At 37.8% G+C, this 21,579-nt stretch overlaps 1 protein-coding gene across 1 annotated transcript in view; it reads left to right on the top strand.

Annotated features, from left to right (window-relative positions):
• LOC306884449 (ubiquitin-protein ligase E3C-like) overlaps positions 1–21,579 on the top strand; it is a 28,547-nt gene that overhangs the window by 4,040 nt on the left and 2,928 nt on the right. The window contains exons 9-23 of the mRNA XM_079440312.1: positions 2,720–2,940; positions 3,046–3,197; positions 3,302–3,489; positions 7,775–7,861; positions 7,971–8,125; positions 8,339–8,565; positions 11,455–11,559; positions 11,826–11,913; positions 13,290–13,387; positions 13,607–13,739; positions 14,008–14,255; positions 17,390–17,602; positions 18,327–18,515; positions 18,739–18,805; positions 19,610–19,740. Of these exons, the coding sequence (XP_079296438.1) occupies positions 2,720–2,940; positions 3,046–3,197; positions 3,302–3,489; positions 7,775–7,861; positions 7,971–8,125; positions 8,339–8,565; positions 11,455–11,559; positions 11,826–11,913; positions 13,290–13,387; positions 13,607–13,739; positions 14,008–14,255; positions 17,390–17,602; positions 18,327–18,515; positions 18,739–18,805; positions 19,610–19,740 (2,302 nt within the window). The remainder of the gene's footprint in view (positions 1–2,719; positions 2,941–3,045; positions 3,198–3,301; positions 3,490–7,774; positions 7,862–7,970; positions 8,126–8,338; positions 8,566–11,454; positions 11,560–11,825; positions 11,914–13,289; positions 13,388–13,606; positions 13,740–14,007; positions 14,256–17,389; positions 17,603–18,326; positions 18,516–18,738; positions 18,806–19,609; positions 19,741–21,579) is intronic.

Raw genomic sequence — 21,579 nt, 5'->3', positions numbered from 1 at the left:
GGTAAGGTTTAATTCCAGTATGGATAAATCAAATTGTGGTGGTGTCACTTCTATTTTAAATTTGTGCCTATAAAGCAATGGTAAAATACATCCTTTAGAATTACTGTAATGTCATTTTGAGAAACTATTTATTTATTTATTTACTTATTTAACCAGGAAGGTCCCGTTGAGATACAGTAACTATTTTACCAGTGAGTCCTGGTCAAGATAGGCAGCAAAGGACATAGTTACAAAGAAAAACATATCACCACACAGTGAACAAACACAAAATGCTATTTTCTAAAAACAATACAAATCCTAGTCAGTTATTAAAACATGAAAACTGTTCTACATACAGTGGGGAAAAAAATTATTTGATCCCCTGCTGATTTTTTATGTTTTCCCACTGACAAAGAAATTATCCGTCTATAATTTTAATGGTAGGTTTATTTTAACAGTGAGAGACAGAATAACAACAAAAAATCCAGAAAAACGCATTTCAAAAGAAGTTATAAGTTGATTTGCATTTTAATGAGTCAAACAAGTATTTGACCCCTTCGCAAAATATGACTTAGTACTTGGTGGCAAAACCCTTGTTGGCAATCACAGAGGTCAGATGTTTCTTGTAGTTGGCCACCAGGTTTGCACACATCTCAGGAGGCATTTCGTCCCACTCCTCTTTGCAGATCCTCACCAAGTCATTAAGGTTTCGAGGCTGACGTTTGGCAACTCGAATCTTCAGATCCCTCCACAGATTTTCTATGGGATTAAAGTCTGGAGACTGGCTAGGCCACTCCAGGACGTTAATGTGCTGCTTCTTGAGCCACTCCTTTGTTGCCTTGGCTGTGTGTTTTGGGTCATTTTCATGCTGGAATACCCATTTTCAATGCCCTGCCCCTGACGGTACATGGCCCCGTCCATCGTCCCTTTGATACGGTGCAGTTGTCCTGTCCCCTTAGCAGAAAAACACCCCCAAAGCATAATGTTTCCACCTCCATGTTTGACGATGGGGATGGTGTTCTTGGGGTCATAGGCAGCATTCCTCCTCCTCCAAACACAGCGAGTTGAGTTGACTCCAGAGTAGGGCTGAACGATATATCGTTATCGTATCTATATCGAGATATGAACTTTCAAGATATTACTATCGAAAAAAGCAACGATATAGATTTCCCCTCTCCGCGCTCGCCCCGCCCTGCATACAACTCTGGCAGTCACACAACGAACATCAGTTTTACGAGTGCCCTTGAATGCACCGCTGAGGTCCCTATTCGACCGCAAACTTGTATGGTATAGCTCTGGAAATTCAGACACACAGAGAATCAGCTGTTCATCCATTTTGAGTTCGGCGCTTGTTTGGATGCCCCGTTACTATTGGCCGCGCGGGGAAACGTCACAGAGCGCAGCGGCAAAAGTTGAACTATTTTGAACTTTGACCGCGGCGCGCGCGCAAGCTCGCAGCTGGTGCGCTCCGCTGCGCGTGCGCTTTGGTCGGCGCAGCAACTAACCGCCCTCGCGCAGCGCAAGCCATTGAAATGAATGGGTTTCATGGCGCAGCGCAGCGCATGCCGCGTCCTGTGTGAAAGGGCCTTTACGCCGTACGAGTCGACGTCCACCAGTGAGTTCTTAAAAATAAAACTACACTTTCCAAATTTTTTTGTATTATGATGTTTTTATTTTTCTGAGAAATGCTTGGTTTTCACCGAACCCGTAGTCATATCGTATCGTATCGATATCGAGATATCTGGCATGAAAATCGAGATATGAAATTTTGTCCATATCGTTCAGCCCTACTCCAGAGAGATTCCTCACCGTTCTCATGATCATTGAAACTCCACGAGGTGAGATCTTGGATGGAGCCCCAGTCCGAGGGACATTGAAAGATATTTTGTGTTTCTTCCCTTTGTGAATAATCGCACCAACTGTTGTCACCTTCTCACCAAGCTGCTTGGCGATGGACTTGTAGCCCATTCCAGCCTTGTGTAGGTCTACAATCTTTTCTCTGACATCCTTAGACAGATCTTTGGTTTTGGCCATGGTGGAGAGTTTGGCATCTGATTGATTGACTGTTTCTGTGGACAGGTTGTCTTTTATACAGGTAACTCCCTTTAAGAGTGCTCCAGCTCCTTACCTGTATAAGAGACACCTGGGAGACAGAAATCTTGCTGATTGATGGGGGATCAAATACTTATTTGACTCATTAAAATGCAAATCAACTTATAACTTTTTTTGAAATGCGTTTTTCTGGATTTTTTGTTGTTATTCTGTCTCTCACTGTTAAAATAAACCTACCATTAAAATTATAGACAGATAATTTCTTTGTTAGTAGGCAAATGTACAAAATCAGCAGGGGATGAAATAATTTTTCCCCCACTGTATATAGACATTCAAATATTTTTTTTGTCTTAAATATATATATATTTTTTAAAATATGTATGCTTTATGGCAACGAACAAGGTTTTTCTAGGTCAAAGCTCTCCTGTTGGCAAAATACGGTTGTGGATTTTGTAATCTCAGATGCACAAATAACAGAAAGTGTGTGTATAAGTGTGTGTTTGTTTGTGTGTGTGTGTGTGTGTGTGTGTGTATATATTGGAAAGTTTATTAGTATTAAAATGGAAATATTTATTGTGCTATTTAGAAAAATGTATTGGGTAATGTCCTTACTGCAGACTAAAACATACAGTACAGTTACAATAAATAATAATAAATTCTCAACCTTTTTTTGTTCTTACATTTACAGGCAGTTTGTTTTTTCGGCCTTCACTGAGGAGTTCATTTCAGCGCCTTTCACTGAACAAATCTATAATTTCTTCGTGCCAGCTTTGTCAGACCCAAAACTAGCGTTCCCATTTCAGAACTTCCTTTGGTCTCTTCAGGCCACCATAGCCTCCTCTGCCCAGGCCAGAGCTCAGGCTCCCTGGCTTTTTTACTTTGTGCTATCAGTTGGAGAATCAGGATTGGGTTAGTATTGAGCTTAATAGCACTTTACAGTATCACTAATATAATGTGTGTTAACGAGGTGCCTGATTAGTGAATAAAATAATTTTGTCCATTTTGTTTGTATAGGTTCACTCTCTGAAGAAGGGTTGCTGTTGTACTTGAATGCACTACAGACTCTGTTGCCATTGTTGCCAGTGACGGAGTGCAGCAGCAGAGCTGACATCAACAGTGATTCAGAAGATGAGGAAGAAATGACCGTACAGCCTCCTGCTGCGCAGGTACACACACATTCTCTCTTATCTACGTCTTTGAGCAAAAAAAATCAGAGAGCTCCATAGTATGCTATATTGATCTTAATATAATTGTCTTTTTTTTTTTAAAGGATGGCAGTTGGATATCTGTACATTATATAACAGAGGAGTGTGTACAGAAGTTGGACACCAAGCAGCAGACTAACGCTCTGCTAACATTAGTGTGGAGAGACTCAGCAAGTGAAGACATCTTCACCATGATGGCCTCCATCTGTCACACGCTGATGGTGCAGCATCGTATGATGGTGCCCAGAGTGAGGTAAGATCATATATGCAATCAACCCATCCAAAAAACAAATCACCCAGGATAACTAATGTAACTAGATTAACTGCATAGTGCACACCTGCGCTCTATCACTCTCTGACAATAAGATAAGTTAGTTATGATGGACCATTCTAATTAATAAAAAGATGTGGTCAAGAAAGAGCTGCAATAAGATGAGAATTGGATGCACTTTTATATGTGTATAAAAAAGATTCCCCAACATCAAACTGCCAAGTCTATGAGCAGATTATTTTTTAAAATCTTTGCTTCTGTTTTTCCACTTTTTTTTTTTTTTTAACAATAAAGCAACATTGCTAATGAAGCGATGAGGTGGTTAAGTCTCATCTTACTGTGTTTTTTATTAGCAGAGCAGTTTTAGATGCTGTCATTCATCAATTAGTGTAATGAGCTCTACTCTCAATCACCTTTGCTTATCTACTTCTGGTTCTGCAATGTTGACAAAATGAGAACAGGATTTCAGCAGAAAGAATGAAAGAAAGGAGGAAAGTAATGGAGAGAGATGGCTTGAAAGACGGGGAAGAGGAGAACGTCTGGTTTAATGAGGGAGAGAGAGGGATATCAGAGAAAACCACTGAGCTGTAAAAGGTGGTGTCAATCAACTAATCAGATCTAGTTTAAAGTTTCCACTCATGCAGTGCCCTAGTCTATACCTTTTATGTTCTTAATATCAGATAATTAAGACTGTTGTATTTTGTATTAAAAATCTTATCAGAAAGCAGTCTTCACGGTAGAGGAGGCAACATTCATAGCCCCTTAAATCTTAATAAAAACATAATACTTTGAAAAAATTATCCACTTTTTTATTTATATATTCTGGAAAAAAGGTAAATTTTTTCACACATTTTCTTTTTTAGGATGAGAATTTATTTTTAAAGAATTGATTAAAAGGGAGTTTTTTCAAAAAATCCTGCTAGCTAATTTTTCAATATACTAATAAATTGTAGTGTACAACCCGAATTCCGGAAATATAGGGATGTTTTTAAATTTGAATAAAATGAAAACTAAAAGAGTTTTCAAATAACATGAGCCAATATTTTATTCACAATAGAACATAGAGAACATAACAAATGTTTAAACTGAGAAATTTTATACTTTTATCCACTAAATGAGCTCATTTAAAATTTGATGCCTGCTACAGGTCTCAAAAAAGTTGGCATGGGGGCAACAAAGGGCTGAAAAGACAAGAAATTTTGAAAAGATTCAGCTTGGAGAACATCTAGCAACTAATTAAGTTAATTTACATCAGGTCTGTAACATGATTAGCTATAAAAGGGATGCCTTAGAGAGACAGAGTCTCTCAGAAGTAAAGATGGGCAGAGGCTCTCCAATCTGTGAAAGAGTGCGTAAAAAGATTGTGGAAAACTTTAAAATAACATTCCTCCACGTCAAATTGCAAAGGCTTTGCAAATCTCATCATCTACAGTGCATAACATCATCAGAAGATTCAGAGAAACTGGAGAAATTTCTGTCTGTGCATAAGGGACAAGGCTAAAGACCTTTGTTGGATGCCCATGGTCTTCGGGCCCTCAGACGACACTGTATCACTCATCGGAATGATTCTGTTATAGACATTACTAAATGGGCCCAGGAATACTTCCAGAAACCACTGTCGGTAAACAATCCGCCATGCCATCTGCAGATGCCAATTAAAGCTCCATCATGCAAAAATGAAGCCATACAGTATGTGAACATGGTCCAGAAGCGCTGACGTGTCCTGTGAGCCAAGGCTAATTTAAAATGGACTGTTTCAAAGTGGAAAAGTGTTCTATGGTCAGATGAGTCCAAATTTTACATTCTTGTTGGAAATCACGGACGCCGTGTCCTCTGGAGGGAGACCTTCCAGGGTGTTATCAGTGTTCAGTTCAAAACCCAGCATCTCTTATGGTATGGGGCTGCATAAGTGCATACGGTATGGGCAGCTTGCATGCTTTGGAGGGCACTATGAATGCTGAAAGGTATATAAAGGTTTTAGAGCAACATATGCTCCCCTCCAGATGACATCTATTTCAGGGAAGGCCTTGTGTTTACAACAGCTGTTACAACAGCATGGCTTTGTAGTAGAAGAGTCCGGGTGCTGAATTGGCCTTCCTGCAGTCCAGATCTTTCACCTATAGAGAACATTTGCTTTAAACAAAAAATGCATCAAAGACGACCACAAACTCTTCAGCATCTGGAAACCTATATCAGGCAAGAATGGGACCAAATTCCAACACCAAAACTCCAGAAACTCATAACCTCAATGCCCACCATGGTAAACATGCCCCCGTCCCAACTATTTTGAGACCTGTAGCAGGCATCAAATTTGAAATTAACTCATTTTGTGCATGCAATTGTAAAATTTCTCAGTTTAAATATTTATGTTATCTATGTTCTGTTGTGAATAAAATATTGGCTCATGTGATTAGAAAATATTGGCTCATGTGATTTGAAATTCTTTTAGTTTTCATTTTATTCAAATTTAAAAAATGTCCCAACATTTCCGGAATTCGGGTTGTACTATTACACTGCTTATTCTTGTATACTTGTAGTATACTATTATACTACTTATAAATTGATTATAATATGATTATAATTTTTAATAGTTCTATGAAAATGTAGAGTAATCTGAAATAAATAATGTATGATATCCTGTGAAGCACATTTCAAAGTTGATGTAACTCAAAATTGTTTCTGTAAGACACCTTAGACTTCCTTTATAATGTTTTGCAAGTTCTGCTTTCATTCATATATTAAATAAACCACTTGAATTTCCGTTATGTTTTCCTGCATATCCTCTCCTCGTGCTATAATGCATCTTCCTCCGTTTTTTAAATTTATTTTTATTTGTAGGTATTTTTTATATTTTACTGCTCCGTCCAGAAGAGAAGCCTTTTATCATAAATCCTGCCTTCACTACTTTATCATTATCGGATATCTGTACAAAATAATTAGCTGGCCTAGGAAGATTAATTCCTGCAGGAGTGGATGGGATAGTTTTACAAGAGGTATAACAGCTGGCCCTGATTTACAACCTTTAAAGAAGCGCGCAGTGAGCATGCAAACTTGGTTGCCTTTTAAACATTATCATATTTTAAAGTGAAGAGTATGGCGGTATTTCACACTAAACAAGGTCATTAAAGTATCAAAACTGTTAGTGTAAATAGCGCACTTGGTTCTTGTCCATGGAAAGGTCTCATTAATGTTAAGCCTGCAGTATTTGTTTTGGCTATTTAAAGACACCATGAAGATGATTTTAAATTGTGATTAGATGCGAAGAACGGGAAGTTAAAAGAAAGAAAAATCATGGTCACATTAATGTCAATAAAATATAATGGAGTTATTACAGCAGTGAAGTAGTCATATAGCTTTGATTATATTTCAGTAAAACACATGTACATTTTTGTATTATTTTGAGAAAATTAGAATCTGATAGCATTTTTCTTTGTGTGTCTATTTTGTTTGTTTAATTTTTAATATTTGGTCTACTTATTTCAGCATTTCATCCATTTCTCAGTGAGAGTTCTGCAATTGGTTTGTTATTTTATTGTTAAAGTGCTGTCTGACTTACAGCATATTTGGGGGGAAAGGTCTATACAGTTTTAAACAGAAGTATTTTGTGTGAAGTGGATGTACACATTCTTACCTTAACCTCAGCTTTAATCTTATTTTTTCATTTAATTACTTCCAGTTATGCTTTATTTATTCTTTCACCCCTTGACACAAAACAAGTAACCACCAAAGCGATTTCTCACACCCCGGTGTGACGGCTGTTAGGTTTAATGATTTGGATGACCTAAACACAGTATCTAATTTGTGATGGCAACACTGCTTCTACGGTCAGGCAATTGTTGGCATGCTACATTGTCTCTCTGGCTGTCATTAACGTAAATGGAGCCCCCACAGGAACCACTGGTCTGTTTACGACCCTGAAGCAGACTGCTAGTTTACTAATGGAAGGTGCCTCACCTAAATAAAGCTTAATGGCTCATTTAATCTTTCCTGTGGTCACATACAAAGACTAGAAATTCCAGCTCACTGGGTTGTTTATATTTTTTCTATTTTATGAGTCCTGCTGGAATTTTTGGATGTTTAGGTATTATGGGCAGGAGATGTGGTTATTTGAACATTTAGTGATGAGCATAGTTCCTGGAGCAGCTTAGACTAAACGTGTTGGTGAGTTATGTTCAGTAAGGGTATTGTGTGTTTATTAATCTACCTAATGCTTGGTGGTATCAACTATTGTACTTAAAGATCTTTATTCTTTCTGTTTCTTTTTCAGGCTTTTGTACAGTTTAGCCTTCAACGCTCGCTTTCTTAGACACCTATGGCATTTAATCACATCCATGAAGACTAAAATGATCACAGGGTGAGATTTCTACATTGTTCATTTTTTATGTGTACTTCTTGAATATAATATTAATGATATTAAATATTTTTCTTTTTCCCTCTCTTTATTATCCCCCTCTTTTGTGTAGCTCTATGGTTCCCTTGTTGCAGGTGATGTCTCGAGGTTCTCCAATGTCTCTGGATGACGCCAACAGGATCATCCCTCTCTTCTATCTCTTCAGTTCACTCTTCAGTCATTCACTCATCTCTGTGCATGACAGCGAGTTCTTTGGCTCAGCAGATGGTATTAAGATCTATACTGCAAAAATTTACAAATTACTGTATCATAATATATTGAAGTGCTTAATAGAACACATTAAGACACAAACTTCTTTGTCTACCTTCTTTTGATTGTGGTCTTGTTAATTCTACAGCACTCCTGAAATTTTAGTTTCTCATTGCAAACTTTTTTTGAAAATTGAATGTTACAAATGAATGTTTCTCATTGCTCGGGCAGGTCCGAGCCAAACGTCAATGATGCCCTTCTCTCTGGTGGAGTTGGTGACATTGTCTCGGTGTTTGCGGGACGCATGTCTGGGAATCATTAAGCTGGCCTATCCTGAGACTAAGACGGAGCACAAAGAGGAGTATGTAGCAGCGTTTCGCAGTGTCGGGGTGAAAACTAACAGCCAAGTTCAGCAGCACATTCAAGCTCAGCAGAAACGATGGGTCCAGCTCTTCAAGGTGATTCACTTCCATATCTACATCTCACAATCTTATTTCCTAGCTGATATTAATACAAAAATGGTAAAATTGCAAAATTGTAGTTGAAAGGGATTAAACGTTACCAGTGCTGAGAAGATTCTCACTAGTATGAATTCCACATTCGTTAGCGCTGATAATATCTTTAGTGGATGGTGGGCGTTACTTTTAACTGGTCGCTGTATTAGCAGTGCTAACAACGTCTTTGATGACCTAATTAAATGAGCTGACAATTAATGAGGCGAATAGTCTCAGCATCTGTTAGGGCCATCAGTGCTGATCAGCCAGGCAGGAAGACCACTCACTCGGGAAATTAATAGGTTGTTTGCCAAGACTAAGTGAGCTGAACAACGGCATTAGGATATTAGTCAGCTGTCTTCACTCTCTGTCTTCTTCCATCATCCTCTTCCTCGTCTTCTTACTCATTATTTATGTGTAAAGAATGACCAGATCTCCTGCTGATAGCTCATTGACCTACTTTTGTCCTTTCATTCAACTAAAAATCTTTTCAATAGATTTGTAGAGATTTTCGACATTGACAGTTAAAAATGAAAGGTCATAATTTATAAATATGTTCCTCAGTGATTGCCGCATTATAAAACAAATGTGGATCAGTTTATTTGATTATACAATACATATCAGAGTACATATATTTCTCCAGGAGCTTGTTAACATTTGTAGCTTTAAAAAGAATGTTCCCCTTTAATGAAAGACATCATTAACAGATTTTGCACTTTACTCCAAACTGCGATCAGTGCACTCAAAACAGTTCACAGTATAGACTTAAAAAAAAAAGTTAAACACTAGTGCTGTCAAAATTAACGCGTTAACGCAGGCGATTAATTTTATTTTTTTAGTTTAACGCGCTAATATTTAAAGCAATTAACGCAGGGTCGGAGCTAGGGTTGGCCACCTCACTCTCAACTGCTGCTTCTGTTTATTTACTTAGTTTCAGCATAAGTTTAAAAGCAGCCTAATGTTTTTAATATGACTGAATTTGTATTTAACATGATAACAATTTAATAGAAACATTGTAAGTTATTAATCATAAGGCTTACATTTCCTCAGTTATTCAAAAACTGCTACAGAAAATGAGCAAAGAACATTTAAATCACCAAAGCACCTCATACCTGACTTCAGTGTGGTGTGAGTTTATGCACTTTAAAAAACACTCCCATTATAATCAGTGAAGCTGTCTACATTGTATGATGAATAAATCTCTGATACTTGCATTGCACGCACATCTGCACGTTGCTGTTTAAGATGAGAGAATTCACGAGTTCGAATTCAGTCAGTGTGCACATAACAACAAAACTCCTCTGTTTCAGCGATGACTCATCTGAACGCCTCTTATTGACCATTACATTCATAAGCTCAACATAATCGTGTGTGATTGGTTAAAACGTGCATATGATTGGTTATAACTGCAAAAATCTGGAAAAATAAATGCAATGTAACAAATAAGCCCTAATATTATTAGATAGTATTACTAGCCTGATTATATTAATAATAATAATAATCATCATCTTGCTGTTATCAAAGGCATCAGCCACAGGTGATATCTCTGACTATTGTTGATGCATGATACTATCATCAGTCGGCACAACCCTACAGTCCATCTTGATGTATGACCAATATGAGTGGAATCTCAGAACATAAACAGTTGCACTTTGACCAATGAGAAGTCAGTTTTACTCGCATGTAACTAGCATAAACACTTTTTGGTGCACTTTGAAATTTTGCCTTTGTTAAAGTGAACCAGCCCAAGGAGAGAATGCAACATTGTAACAATTTCCCTGTTTTCGGAACAAAGCAAACATTCTAAATGATTTAAGAAAATGCCTTTACAAAGGCAAGTGACTAATAGCAATTCAGTGAAGTATTTATTAGTATTTCTAAGTTTGTACTATTCCAGCAAGCTTCTGAGTGAATCACTGTAAGTGACAGCTCATTGTTTGGGTTCCACTAGTCGAGTCGGTACGGCATACTAAAGGCTTTGAAAGATTTCCACAAAAGATAGCGGAAAACGCCTCCTGTCAGCTAAAACGACCCATTAAAGAAGTACAAGCAGGAGAAACGCATTTCCCAAATTGAATGTGCAATTTACAGTCAGCTCTAACGCTGTTGACCCCTCACACACTAATGTTTGCCTCCAGCCATGGGCCGTCCCTCTGGATGTTTTATCACTCCTATTGTCGAGCTATCTATTTAATTGAAAGAAGTTAATTGAATGAAAATGATCAACTAAGCTTGTATTAATATTGCTAATGGAACTTTCTTCTTGGCCGTGTTTGGAGAGGGATGTCACCGCAGGAGTTTTGGAGAGACCTATTAAGGCCTGCACTTAACCCGATGGACTAATTAACCAATGCTTATTCATTCCACTTAGACAGGAAGAGCCTTCGGACCCCCCCTGCCCCACAAACCCACTAGCAAGCAACAGAGTTTTGCACTTGCCATTATTATGGACTCTCTGGCGTTAGCATGTCTTGGTCAGAGATTAATAGGCATTCCCTAGAAATGGCCAGCCAGACGTTTGTTTGACACTGTAATCGGAGAAGGAAAAGCTTTTGCATGAGTATTAAACAGAAGTGTAGATAAATGAAATTGGATGAAGTCGACTGACATTATGGGTGAATTACCCAGTCTTTAAAGAGAATGAAGACAGAGAAAAGACATTTGGTGAATTGTAGTATTTATTTATTTCCAGCACAAGTCAGTATCTGTATATTTTTGTCAGCAAATTGCATACTGATTAGTTGGCTGGCTGGACAAACATTTTGATAATGTTTTTTAGAAGCTTAGCATTTTAAATTGCTTTTAAAATTTGAATTAGTTTATTTATGTGTGTGTGCTTTTTTTTTTTTAAAGGTGATTACCAACCTTGTGAAAATGCTGAAAGCCCGAGATATTCGAAGACCGTTCTGTCCTTCGGGTCATTGGCTGTCCGATGACGTCAACATCAGAGCAGACAAGGTAAAATTAATTTGTCATATGATTAAAACCTACTAAACAGAATTAATAGTTTTGCTGTCAAGAGTCAGTGATATTTTTGATCGATAAACAGTAAAGATCCTATGACAAGTTATATTTAGCTAATGAATGTGAAGCATTTGCATTTGAAAGAATAAATACATTTTATTATGAAAGTATAATTTTTTTTTTAACAAATGCATGTTTTTAAATAAATTAGTTCACTAATATCACTAATAGCTTGTAGTGATAATAATATTTGTGTGTAGGTGACTCAGCTCTATGTGCCCTCTGCAAGACATGTGTGGAGAACCAGGAGAATGGGACGTATCGGACCGCTTCAGTCCACATTAGATGGTAAGAACAACCACAACTGATAGTAATAATGTAATAAGTAATAATAACAGCCAGTCAGGCAATTCCATTCCAAAGCAAGTCAGAATACTCAAGAGGGTGTTAACGCTAACCTAGTACCAGTGTTTCTGGAGCACGTGTGCTTAAAAATTCAATTAGCCTAAGGCTGGGCACATCTGGCTGCCTGTTTGTCCGGACCTTTTTCATTTCCCTAAATGGACTTGCGAGGTAGTGACGAATGGCTCCTGTATTGACCATGCTGCGCCATATTTCTCCACCAAGATGGCCCCTTGATGGCTGGTTTGTGGAGAAAGAGAGAGAGGACTGACTAATTGAGTAGAATCATTCCACTATGCAAGCAACGTATTAGATGAATGACACTTCTCATCTGCTGTTTCGGCAGTTTTTTTTCCTGTGGTTGAAACGTTTGTAGGACGGTTTTAATACAAAACAAACGTCCCTGTAATGGACGGAGAGGACAGGTGGATGGGCAAATCGCTGCTGAGTTAATTAAAAGTGTGTGGCAGGAAAGACGGGGATTGAGTGATCTTTAATGGGATGCTCTGTAAATAATGCATTCAGCATGGCTGTAGTAGACCTCACTCAAGGTTGTGCAAGTGTACAGATGCAAGTGAAGTAAGTCTTTTGCAGCAGACATCTAGTTTCTTATGTTTACCAAGGACCCATTAATTTGATCAACGATACTGGAAAAAACACTAATATTGTGAAATATTATTATTACTATTTAAAATAGTGGATGCTATAATTTTTCAGTATTCTTTTTTTGAATAGAAAGTTCAACTGAAATCTTTTGTAACTGTTTACTGTTACTTTTAATGTGTCCTTTTTGAATTGAAGTATTCATTTCTGGCAAAGCACAAATTCCGAGTATGGGTCACCATACTTGACCACACACCACTTCCCCTTTCCCTATATTTGTCTGGATAATGAATAGAGGGAGAGAGCTTTAGAGATTGCCTGTCAACAGGATAGATGATGGAGACAGATGAATGAATTGCTTGTCGGTGTTGTCTTTTGTTGTCCATGTAAATTAAAGAGGAGTTTGATAAATTATTGGATAGATTTCTAAAGATGAAAAAACAGAGTATTGGGTGTTTTCATTGTATTTACTTTATTTTTGCCATTTCCATTACATGCGTAAGTGCCAGGGCAAAAAGTGACAAGGATATCGGAAACTGGATTGGGAAATAATGCAAGCTGGATTTTATTTTGTATCACCTGCATTGAAGATATTAGTAGATTTTTGTTGTATTTGGCTTTAGAGAAATGTTTTCATTTGTATTTTTGTACAGAGACATTGGTTAAAAGATTACTTTAAGAATGAAGGTTTACAGAAATTGTTTTTGCGTTCTTCACAGTTGGACTGGAGCCTCCACCATTGTCAGTATCAGAGGAGAGACATTTGGCAATCCTCACCGAACTTCCGTTTGTTGTGCCCTTTGAGGAGAGAGTGAAGGTAAGACCGCTGTCACTGGTATGGTGTGGAGTGTTTTGTACTTCAAAAATTCAAAATTCCGTCATCTGTGAATTAAAAAGGTTAAAAATTGTAATTAGGTGATGACATTGTTTTGTGCTTTAGATATGAAATGCACGTGAAAATCTAAATGGAATACATGCCTAGATTCCGAGACGTTAAATTATGTTAATTAGCTAACTTTGTTCATTCTGCTTTCAGATCTTCCAGAAGTTGATCTATGCTGATAAGCGTGAAGTGCAAGGAGAGGGCCCTTTTTTGGATGGTGTTAATGTCACCATTCGACGGAACTACATCTATGAAGATGCTTATGACAAATTATCCCCTGAGAATGGTAAACAAGGCAAACCTATCCCTTCTGACATGTTGAAAACTCTCTTAATAAAAAGCAAGCCGCCTTGAGTGTAACAACTCACCTCGAGTCTATTAGAAAGTCTCTAGTTGTATAGCATCAGACTTTTATAGATAACAATGAAATGTTTCTGACAAATTTTAGTGATTATTTTGTTTTTGAACCTTTTTAGCAACATTTTTTTTCTGGCTGAATGGTGGAACATGTATCTGTTGTGGGAACATGTATTACCTCAGTGTATCTGTTTCAGAGCCTGATCTTAAGAAGAGGATCAGGGTTCATTTGCTCAATGCACATGGGCTAGATGAAGCTGGCATTGATGGAGGAGGGATATTCAGAGAGTTCTTGAATGAGCTGTTGAAGTCGGGCTTTAATCCTAACCAAGGCTTCTTCAAGACAACTAATGAAGGTCTTCTCTATCCGAGTCCCACTGCAGAGATGCTTGTGGGAGAATCCTTCACCCGGCATTACTTCTTCCTTGGCAGGATACTGGGAAAGGTAAGACAAGAATTACATGATGTATTGCACTACACTGTAACGTTTTTATCTCTTCACAGACCACAGGTCATCACAGAATCCGTTTAATCTCCTGCTACATCTGTTCACTATTTATTGAAATTATTTTACTGTAAATTAATTATTTGATAACTCTTGCAGTGGCTTATCTTGGGATTTTCTCCGAGCTGTCTGATTTGTCTTTTACTCACATACACTCTCAAACACAAACGGGGTCATTTAGATCAATGCTGAAAGTCAAAGGTCAGGTTCAATCAGTGGTCTCAGGCTGAGTAGCTTAGTTACCATCATAAATCCTATCCATTTGATTTACGAGGTCACTGCAGTTTAAAGTCAAGTTTATTTGTGGCCTTTTGATCCAAATAATTATTTTTGTAAGAACGTTTTGTAAATGACATGTAGGAAACCTCCATTAAAACATTAGAAATGTTTGGCTGCATGTAAATTACACTACTTTGTCTAATCGTATCAATGCTTAAAGTAGTTTTGTAACTTTAATGTAGCTTCAAAAATTACAATTTACAGTGTCAAAGAATTTTCAGAATCTATACATACAGTAGCATTATGTGGTTAATTAAAAGGGTTAATAATAAGTGGAAAATGTTGTACAATAACATCATTTTGATAAGTCTTCTGATTATCCTAATTTTGTCCTGTGTTTTCTATAATGGCTACACCTTGAGCCACAATTTATTGCCGTTATTGTTTTGGCTTTCTATTTTGTGTGTCCGCTAGCTGATATTTATTAGCCGCTAATGTTTTTAAAGTTTCATTAATGCGTATGCCCAGGATTGTTTATCGCAAAGCACATTGACTGGGGGAAGGGTAGATGAATTACCTCATGCCAAGAAGCTCGCTGCTCAATTAGGCTACTCCATTAGCCCATGATTCCCCTTCTCTGTTTGTGTAGCCATCGCATTTGGCCGTGGACGCTAAATCAGCTAGCACCATAAATAACAGGCTCCGTGCTGCTGGTAATAGAGTTTTGATCTGTTTTACAGTCACGGGCATCAACACCACTTGTGAAGAGGCAATTCAGGCCACTTATTAGAGAGCTATAATGAACACACACACACACACCTTGTACGATGGAAGGGACATAACTGAGCTCCTGTCCTGAGGAATGGCTGGCCCCGCCCCCCTACTTTCCTGATCTTATTCCATTCAATTGCCCCCACTCCTTAGTAATGGGCAAAGCAATTAAGGTGACGAGATTAATTTGAATTTGACTTTCAATTAACCCTCCTTCTCTCTCCATAAATATGTGAAGGAGTGGCAGACTGAGTGGGATATTGATATTTGTTTAGTGCTTTTATAAAGACGACCTGTACAGATTACTCCGATTACAATTGCGTCACTGTTGCTGTTTGGCTGGGCCTACCAAAGACACACACACAGAAACACAGAAAAACTGTTGATTTTACTTTCTGTGATGTATTGCACTTTCTTTTTTTTTTTTGCAAATTGTGCTGATTTGTCAGCAAGGTAATGTTATATAGCTGGCTTTGGTTGAAGATTTTCTCTGAACCTGTCAGGAGTGTTTTATATTGTATGCCTTCGTTTTCTAGAAGAAGTGTGTTTGTAAAATTATTGCATTCTTAAAAACATTAAGAAAATTTTAATGTGAAAGATGAAAACTGTAAATATTTCTGGAAAATTATCATTTTTTTTTGGTTGTGGGGTTAGTGAAGAAAATACAGATTTGATAGTTTTTTTTTTATATACTTTTTGCTCATTTAGAGTTTAGGCATCATTGTGAATGCAGATTTCTGCTAACCAGTGCTTTACACAGAATTTGACATTACATATCAGCCATATTTGCAATATTAAACATTTTGGCTAATTTGATTTTGCTTTCAGATACCTTGAAGTGTAGTACCCTCAGCTCTATAAATAAAAATCTATAAATAAAATCTTGAATATGAACATGAATAATTGCTATTACATATTAGAATTAGACATCATAGGCTGGGTGCATTTATAGATCATGATGTTGAAGAAAACCATGTTTTGACAACATTCAAATTGCATACTTGGGAAAGAAAAGACTTTTATTAAGGTATCGACTATCGAGACTTGCAGCCATTCAAGCTTTGAAGCCACTTGTATAGAATTACCCCCTGCTTAATTATTTTCACACGAATACTTCAGCAGTCTGCTCAAACTGAGTCACATGCACAAATACCACGTGTTCTGCAGTTCAACAAGCAGTGCTTAACTGTCCCTCTCCAAAGGGCAACAGAGAGGAAAGAGAAGGTCAGAACTCCTGATTGATGGCAAGTGTGTTAAATTTTTTATTGATTCTTAATGCTGTAAATTTACAAATTTATTTGGCAGAAACAGAAGGCAGCTGCTAAGTTGTTGGCGTTTACTCTCCTGATGGTGCCACAATTTGCATTAATTGCGTTGCCACTGCACTCACTTATATTAAAAGGCCCGGCCATTCATTAGTCCTTTTTATCCTAAGTCATTTTGGCACAATTTCTGGCAATAAACACCCATAAATAACTTGAGGGTTTGAAAAATAGTCTGCGTCGTGCCTCCATATCCTTATTGCGGCTTCTTCTCGGGAGCGACGTTATTGATAGGCTTCAGGAGTGCGCAGCACATATGTTCCCACAACAGGGCTTATGGGAAGAATGTTGCTAAGTGGATTATTTTGCATAAAAAATGTCCACTGGTTGAAGTCACACAATTAACCTGTGTTTAGAAAATGCTCTGATTTACAGCCTCTGTGTGTGTTTTAGATGCATGCATTATGGAGATTTGGGAAATTTATAATCCATTTAGCTTGTGTGGTCAAGGGATTTTAGTGCAATCATTTATTCAAGGCCTGTATATTTTAATGTCCTCAGATACGGTCTTTTTAGGACTATTGCGGTACTTTAGCTTTTATGACTCACCATCCTTGTGCTTCTTAATGGAACAACAGGTTAAAGATACAGTTGGTATTTTTCAAGTTTGAGCTTCTTCAACTGAAAGTGTCAGAATTTGAGACAGATTAGCCTACAGGATGAAGATACGATTTTGTCAATTTCATAGCTCATATTGGCTTGGCTGCATATTGCACTCCTGGAGATTGTCTTAAATGTCTCTCTCTTTCTTCTGTTCCCCAGGCGCTATATGAAAACATGCTAGTGGAATTGCCATTTGCAAGTTTCTTCATGTCCAAACTCTTGGGCACGAGTGCAGATGTGGACATCCACCATCTGGCCTCTCTAGACCCAGAGATGTACCGAAACCTGCTTTTCCTCAAGAGCTATGAAGGTGATGTGGAAGACCTCGGCCTTAACTTCACCGTGGTCAACAATGATCTTGGGGAGGCACAGGTGAAAAGCATATATTTTTTTCCCCCTTTTGTGCTCTTTTGTTTGTCTTTTGTGTCTCCTCTCTCTCTCTCTTGTTCTCTGGCATTGTTAATGATTGATCTAACTTTTGTTAGTTTTGCCTGATGGAGATAAAGCACGTCTCTGTCTAGCTCTCTCTGAAACAACTTCTCTGTTGACCAGCTCAAACATACCTGCTGGGAGAAAACGGTGTCTAGCATAGTATTAGAGTGCTGTCAAACGATTAATCACGAATAATCGCATCCAAAATAAGTTTTTGTTATTGTACATATGTATATTCTGAGTAATAAAAAAATTCTAAATAAGAAATTCATGATTAAAAAATCAAATGAAAACTATGCCAGAATGGGTAGTAGGGTGGTAGATTTAGCTTAAATAGTCACTCAGATAATAATTGTTATGGATAGTCACTCAAATAATAATTGTTATTGGTAAACTTATATTTCCCATTATTAAAAAACATTTGCTTGATGACTTTTTCTTATAATAACTGGGGTAACCGAGTAAAAGTAAACCTTTATTTACTTTCCCCTTCATTAGTGAGGTAAAGGGCGTCCGTGTGCACTCATTTCCTCTGTGTTCCTCAATTGCCTTCAGCACTTTCCTCTGCAGCTGTACCGTTTCACTTTCAACAAGGAATTAAATCATCACTGAACCCAGGGCGATGGTGCCTGTCACACTTCCATCTATTTGTGTCTTTTTCCAGGTGGTCGAGCTCAAACCAGGGGGAAAGGACATCCCGGTAACCACAGCCAACAGGATAGCCTACATCCATTTAGTGGCCGATTACCGTCTGAACAAACAGATCCGAGTACACTGCCTGGCTTTTCGACAGGGCCTGGCCAACGTGGTCAACCTGGAGTGGCTGCGCATGTTTGATCAGCAGGAAATTCAGGTAGCAGCACACACATACTTTATGCTGAAAATGTGAGAAAAGGCACATCTGTCTAGACGCACACAATCAGTCATGTGTCAGAAAAGATTATTAATAAAAGATTAGCAGATATTATTGACAGATATTATCACACTGCCTGTCTTTTCTTTACTCCCTACTTTACACACTCCTATTGGTGCTCATTAATTAAATGTAAACAACTTAAGTTCATCTGTATTTACAGGTACTGATTTCTGGTGCACTTGTGCCCATCTGTCTGGACGACCTGAAGAAATTTACTAACTACTCAGGTACTGCAAGAACACCCATCACACATTTTATTAGTCACTTCATTTTTTATTTTAGATTTAGCTTAATTTAAGAACCTTTGTTTCTTTTCTTCCAGAGAGGTCAGGTTGCTATATTGTTTTGCATTCTGTATTTACTAGTAAGGGAGAGCAAAAACACTGGATTGCACTACACAGCTTTTACTCAGATTTGAGCTTGATTTGCAGTATGGAGGATTCGCTGTTAGTTGCCGGAAGCTGGTGTCAGTCTGTAGATTTTGAGCACTTGACATATTTCACAGAATATCATGTAGTGTATATTGTGCACAAAAAACATTTTTTTTTTTTTTTAATTTTCCCCATGTTTGATATTTTGCGCAAATTTTAGAACAAATTTTAGAACAAATTTTCATTTCTCATGCACCTCCTAGCAGTGAGGCGTATGTTTCTGCATGAGTTTGTTGTGTTTAGAACGACTTCACAGTTTTGTACTATATGATCCTAAGTCAGTTGTTTACTGTATGATGCCTAGTTTTTTTCAAAGGTGGCAAGTTTATGATGCCTAGTATTTTAAAAGTTCTTCAGATTTTCAAAAGTTGTGTAGTGTATTCCAGCCTTGAGTGTTAACTCGAATGACTCAACTTCTACATAAACAGGATGTAGTAAAGTTTTCAAATTTTCGATCCATGTTTTAAAGTAAAGCACATAGCAGACATGCAGTATTATCTGATAATTCATAAGTGTTTAGTTATGCAGGACTTAGACTTTTAATTTCTGCATTATATTCTTAACCTTTTTGTTTTTCTAAACTGTTGCACCATTACTCAGGTGGTTATTCAGCAAATCATCCAGTGATCCAAATTTTCTGGGACGTGGTGGAGAGTTTCAGCGATGAGGAGAAACGTCAGCTGCTCAAGTTTGTTACAAGCTGCTCACGACCTCCTCTCTTAGGCTTCAAGGTCAGTGAGATTGACCCTCTAAAAATATGAATTTAATTAACTTTTGGCATGTAGAAGACATCTGACGTTCTGCTCTGTTGTGTCTGAACTCTTTAAATACAAGTTAATGATTCATCTGAGATTGTATGGTGTCTTAAATGGGTTCACTGGAAAAGTGAAATGTACAGATATGACCCAACTCAGCTGCATCGATATGACTTGCACCTCTGTTATCACAAATGGAGTTCAGTTGAAGTTCACGCCAACTCACACCTGCTGATGATTTTGTCCCATTTTCTACATTTTTATTCAATAAAGTTATCAGGATCACCACCGCAAAGAATTCTCCTCCCTGCAATGTGTGCTGCCTTAACGGGGAAATAATGAAGTGAAAAGAATATGTTTTGTCGCTGTATATCGTCATTAATTTACACAAGGGTGTATGAGCAAACAGGCTCATTGTAACAAATCATTTTCACATTATAACAGCTATCAGGATAGGCCTTATCTGGGCCTCTATTTGTGCTAAAGAGGTTGTGACCCTTAGCATTGTAATGCTATTTGAGGCTTTTGCCAAGTGCCACTGGGTGTGTAAGATCCATCTGACTGATAAAAACTTATAAATGCCCTGTTGAACTTTAAATGGCTCTCACTTAATGCTGACTGTATCTAGTGTGCAATCAAAGGCCAGAACATATTGAGAGAATAGAATCTGACAATTTCCTTATTTAACAGGATTATTATTGTCTCTGTAGTCTCAAGTCTTTTTCTTGTAGAAATGTTTCTTAAGTCTGTCAGTTGTGCTTATTACACTCAGCAAAATCTGGAGAACAGAAACATCATTAAATGTGTTTTTATGCTTTACTTAGACTAACCAAGGACAGTAATTGTCATTTCATTGACTTTATTACATATTTTAATAGCTGTCATCAGTTTAAAGCGGATTACTTTAGCCCGTATGAATTTGGGTGGGGGAAAATCATGGCTTCTGAGCAATTCCACAGATATGTGTTACTGCCAAAATTAAAGTGGGGCTGTTTAATGAATTTGACTTTGGTGCAGACGCTCTGAGGAACGGATGGAAAGGAGGAGTAAGAGGAAAAAGACAAAGAGAGACAGATCAAGGGGAGATGGCCTCCCACCTCGTCTGCCTCTTCAGCCAGCTCAGCCTTAATTAGGTGCCGTTAAACACCCCAGAATTCATTAGGAGAGAAATAGCCCTGTCACGGAGAGCTATTTAAAAAAGATGATGTATACCCTTTTTTCAAAATGATGGCTCCCATCGTGACACTTTCTCGATAAGCAATGATACTTTAATACCTTAATTGTTAGAAAAATTGGCCCGTTTAATCAGGTTCATTTTGGGGCTGAGCCTTGCAGCCACGTGGAGAATGTTTTTCATTAGGCCTATCTTGTTGTTCTTCCAGTAACCTTTCACAAATCTGAACAGTTGTAAGTTTAGATTTTGCCTCAGTGTGATATCAGGCTGTAGTTTGTTTGCATTTATCTGCACAGATGCTGCTATATTAAAATGTGTATGAGTATATTTTTATTCAAATTTATTACTAAACAATTAGTCAGTACAGTCACTTGACATAAACGAAGACAACTTGTAATCAGTGGTTGTGCCTACACTGAATGCGGTGCTATGAGACTCTGACAGTATGCTGATGCCCCGTTTTATTTCTGACATCCTCCATGTGTTTGCCAATTCTGACAACAGTACAATTGGATCTGAAACTTTCGACTTCAGTGTTACGCTGTATGGTGTGGCACGTCAATAGTCGTGACCAGCGTAGACACAATGTTACACTGTGTGATCCAACACTGATTTCAGAATGAAGATTTGCTGAAAACGTA

This window comes from Barbus barbus, assembly GCF_936440315.1.
Source record: "Barbus barbus genome assembly, chromosome: 2".
Taxonomy (NCBI): domain Eukaryota; kingdom Metazoa; phylum Chordata; class Actinopteri; order Cypriniformes; family Cyprinidae; genus Barbus; species Barbus barbus.
Note: the sequence above shows the minus strand (reverse complement) of the source record. Positions and strands in the feature narration are given on the sequence as shown.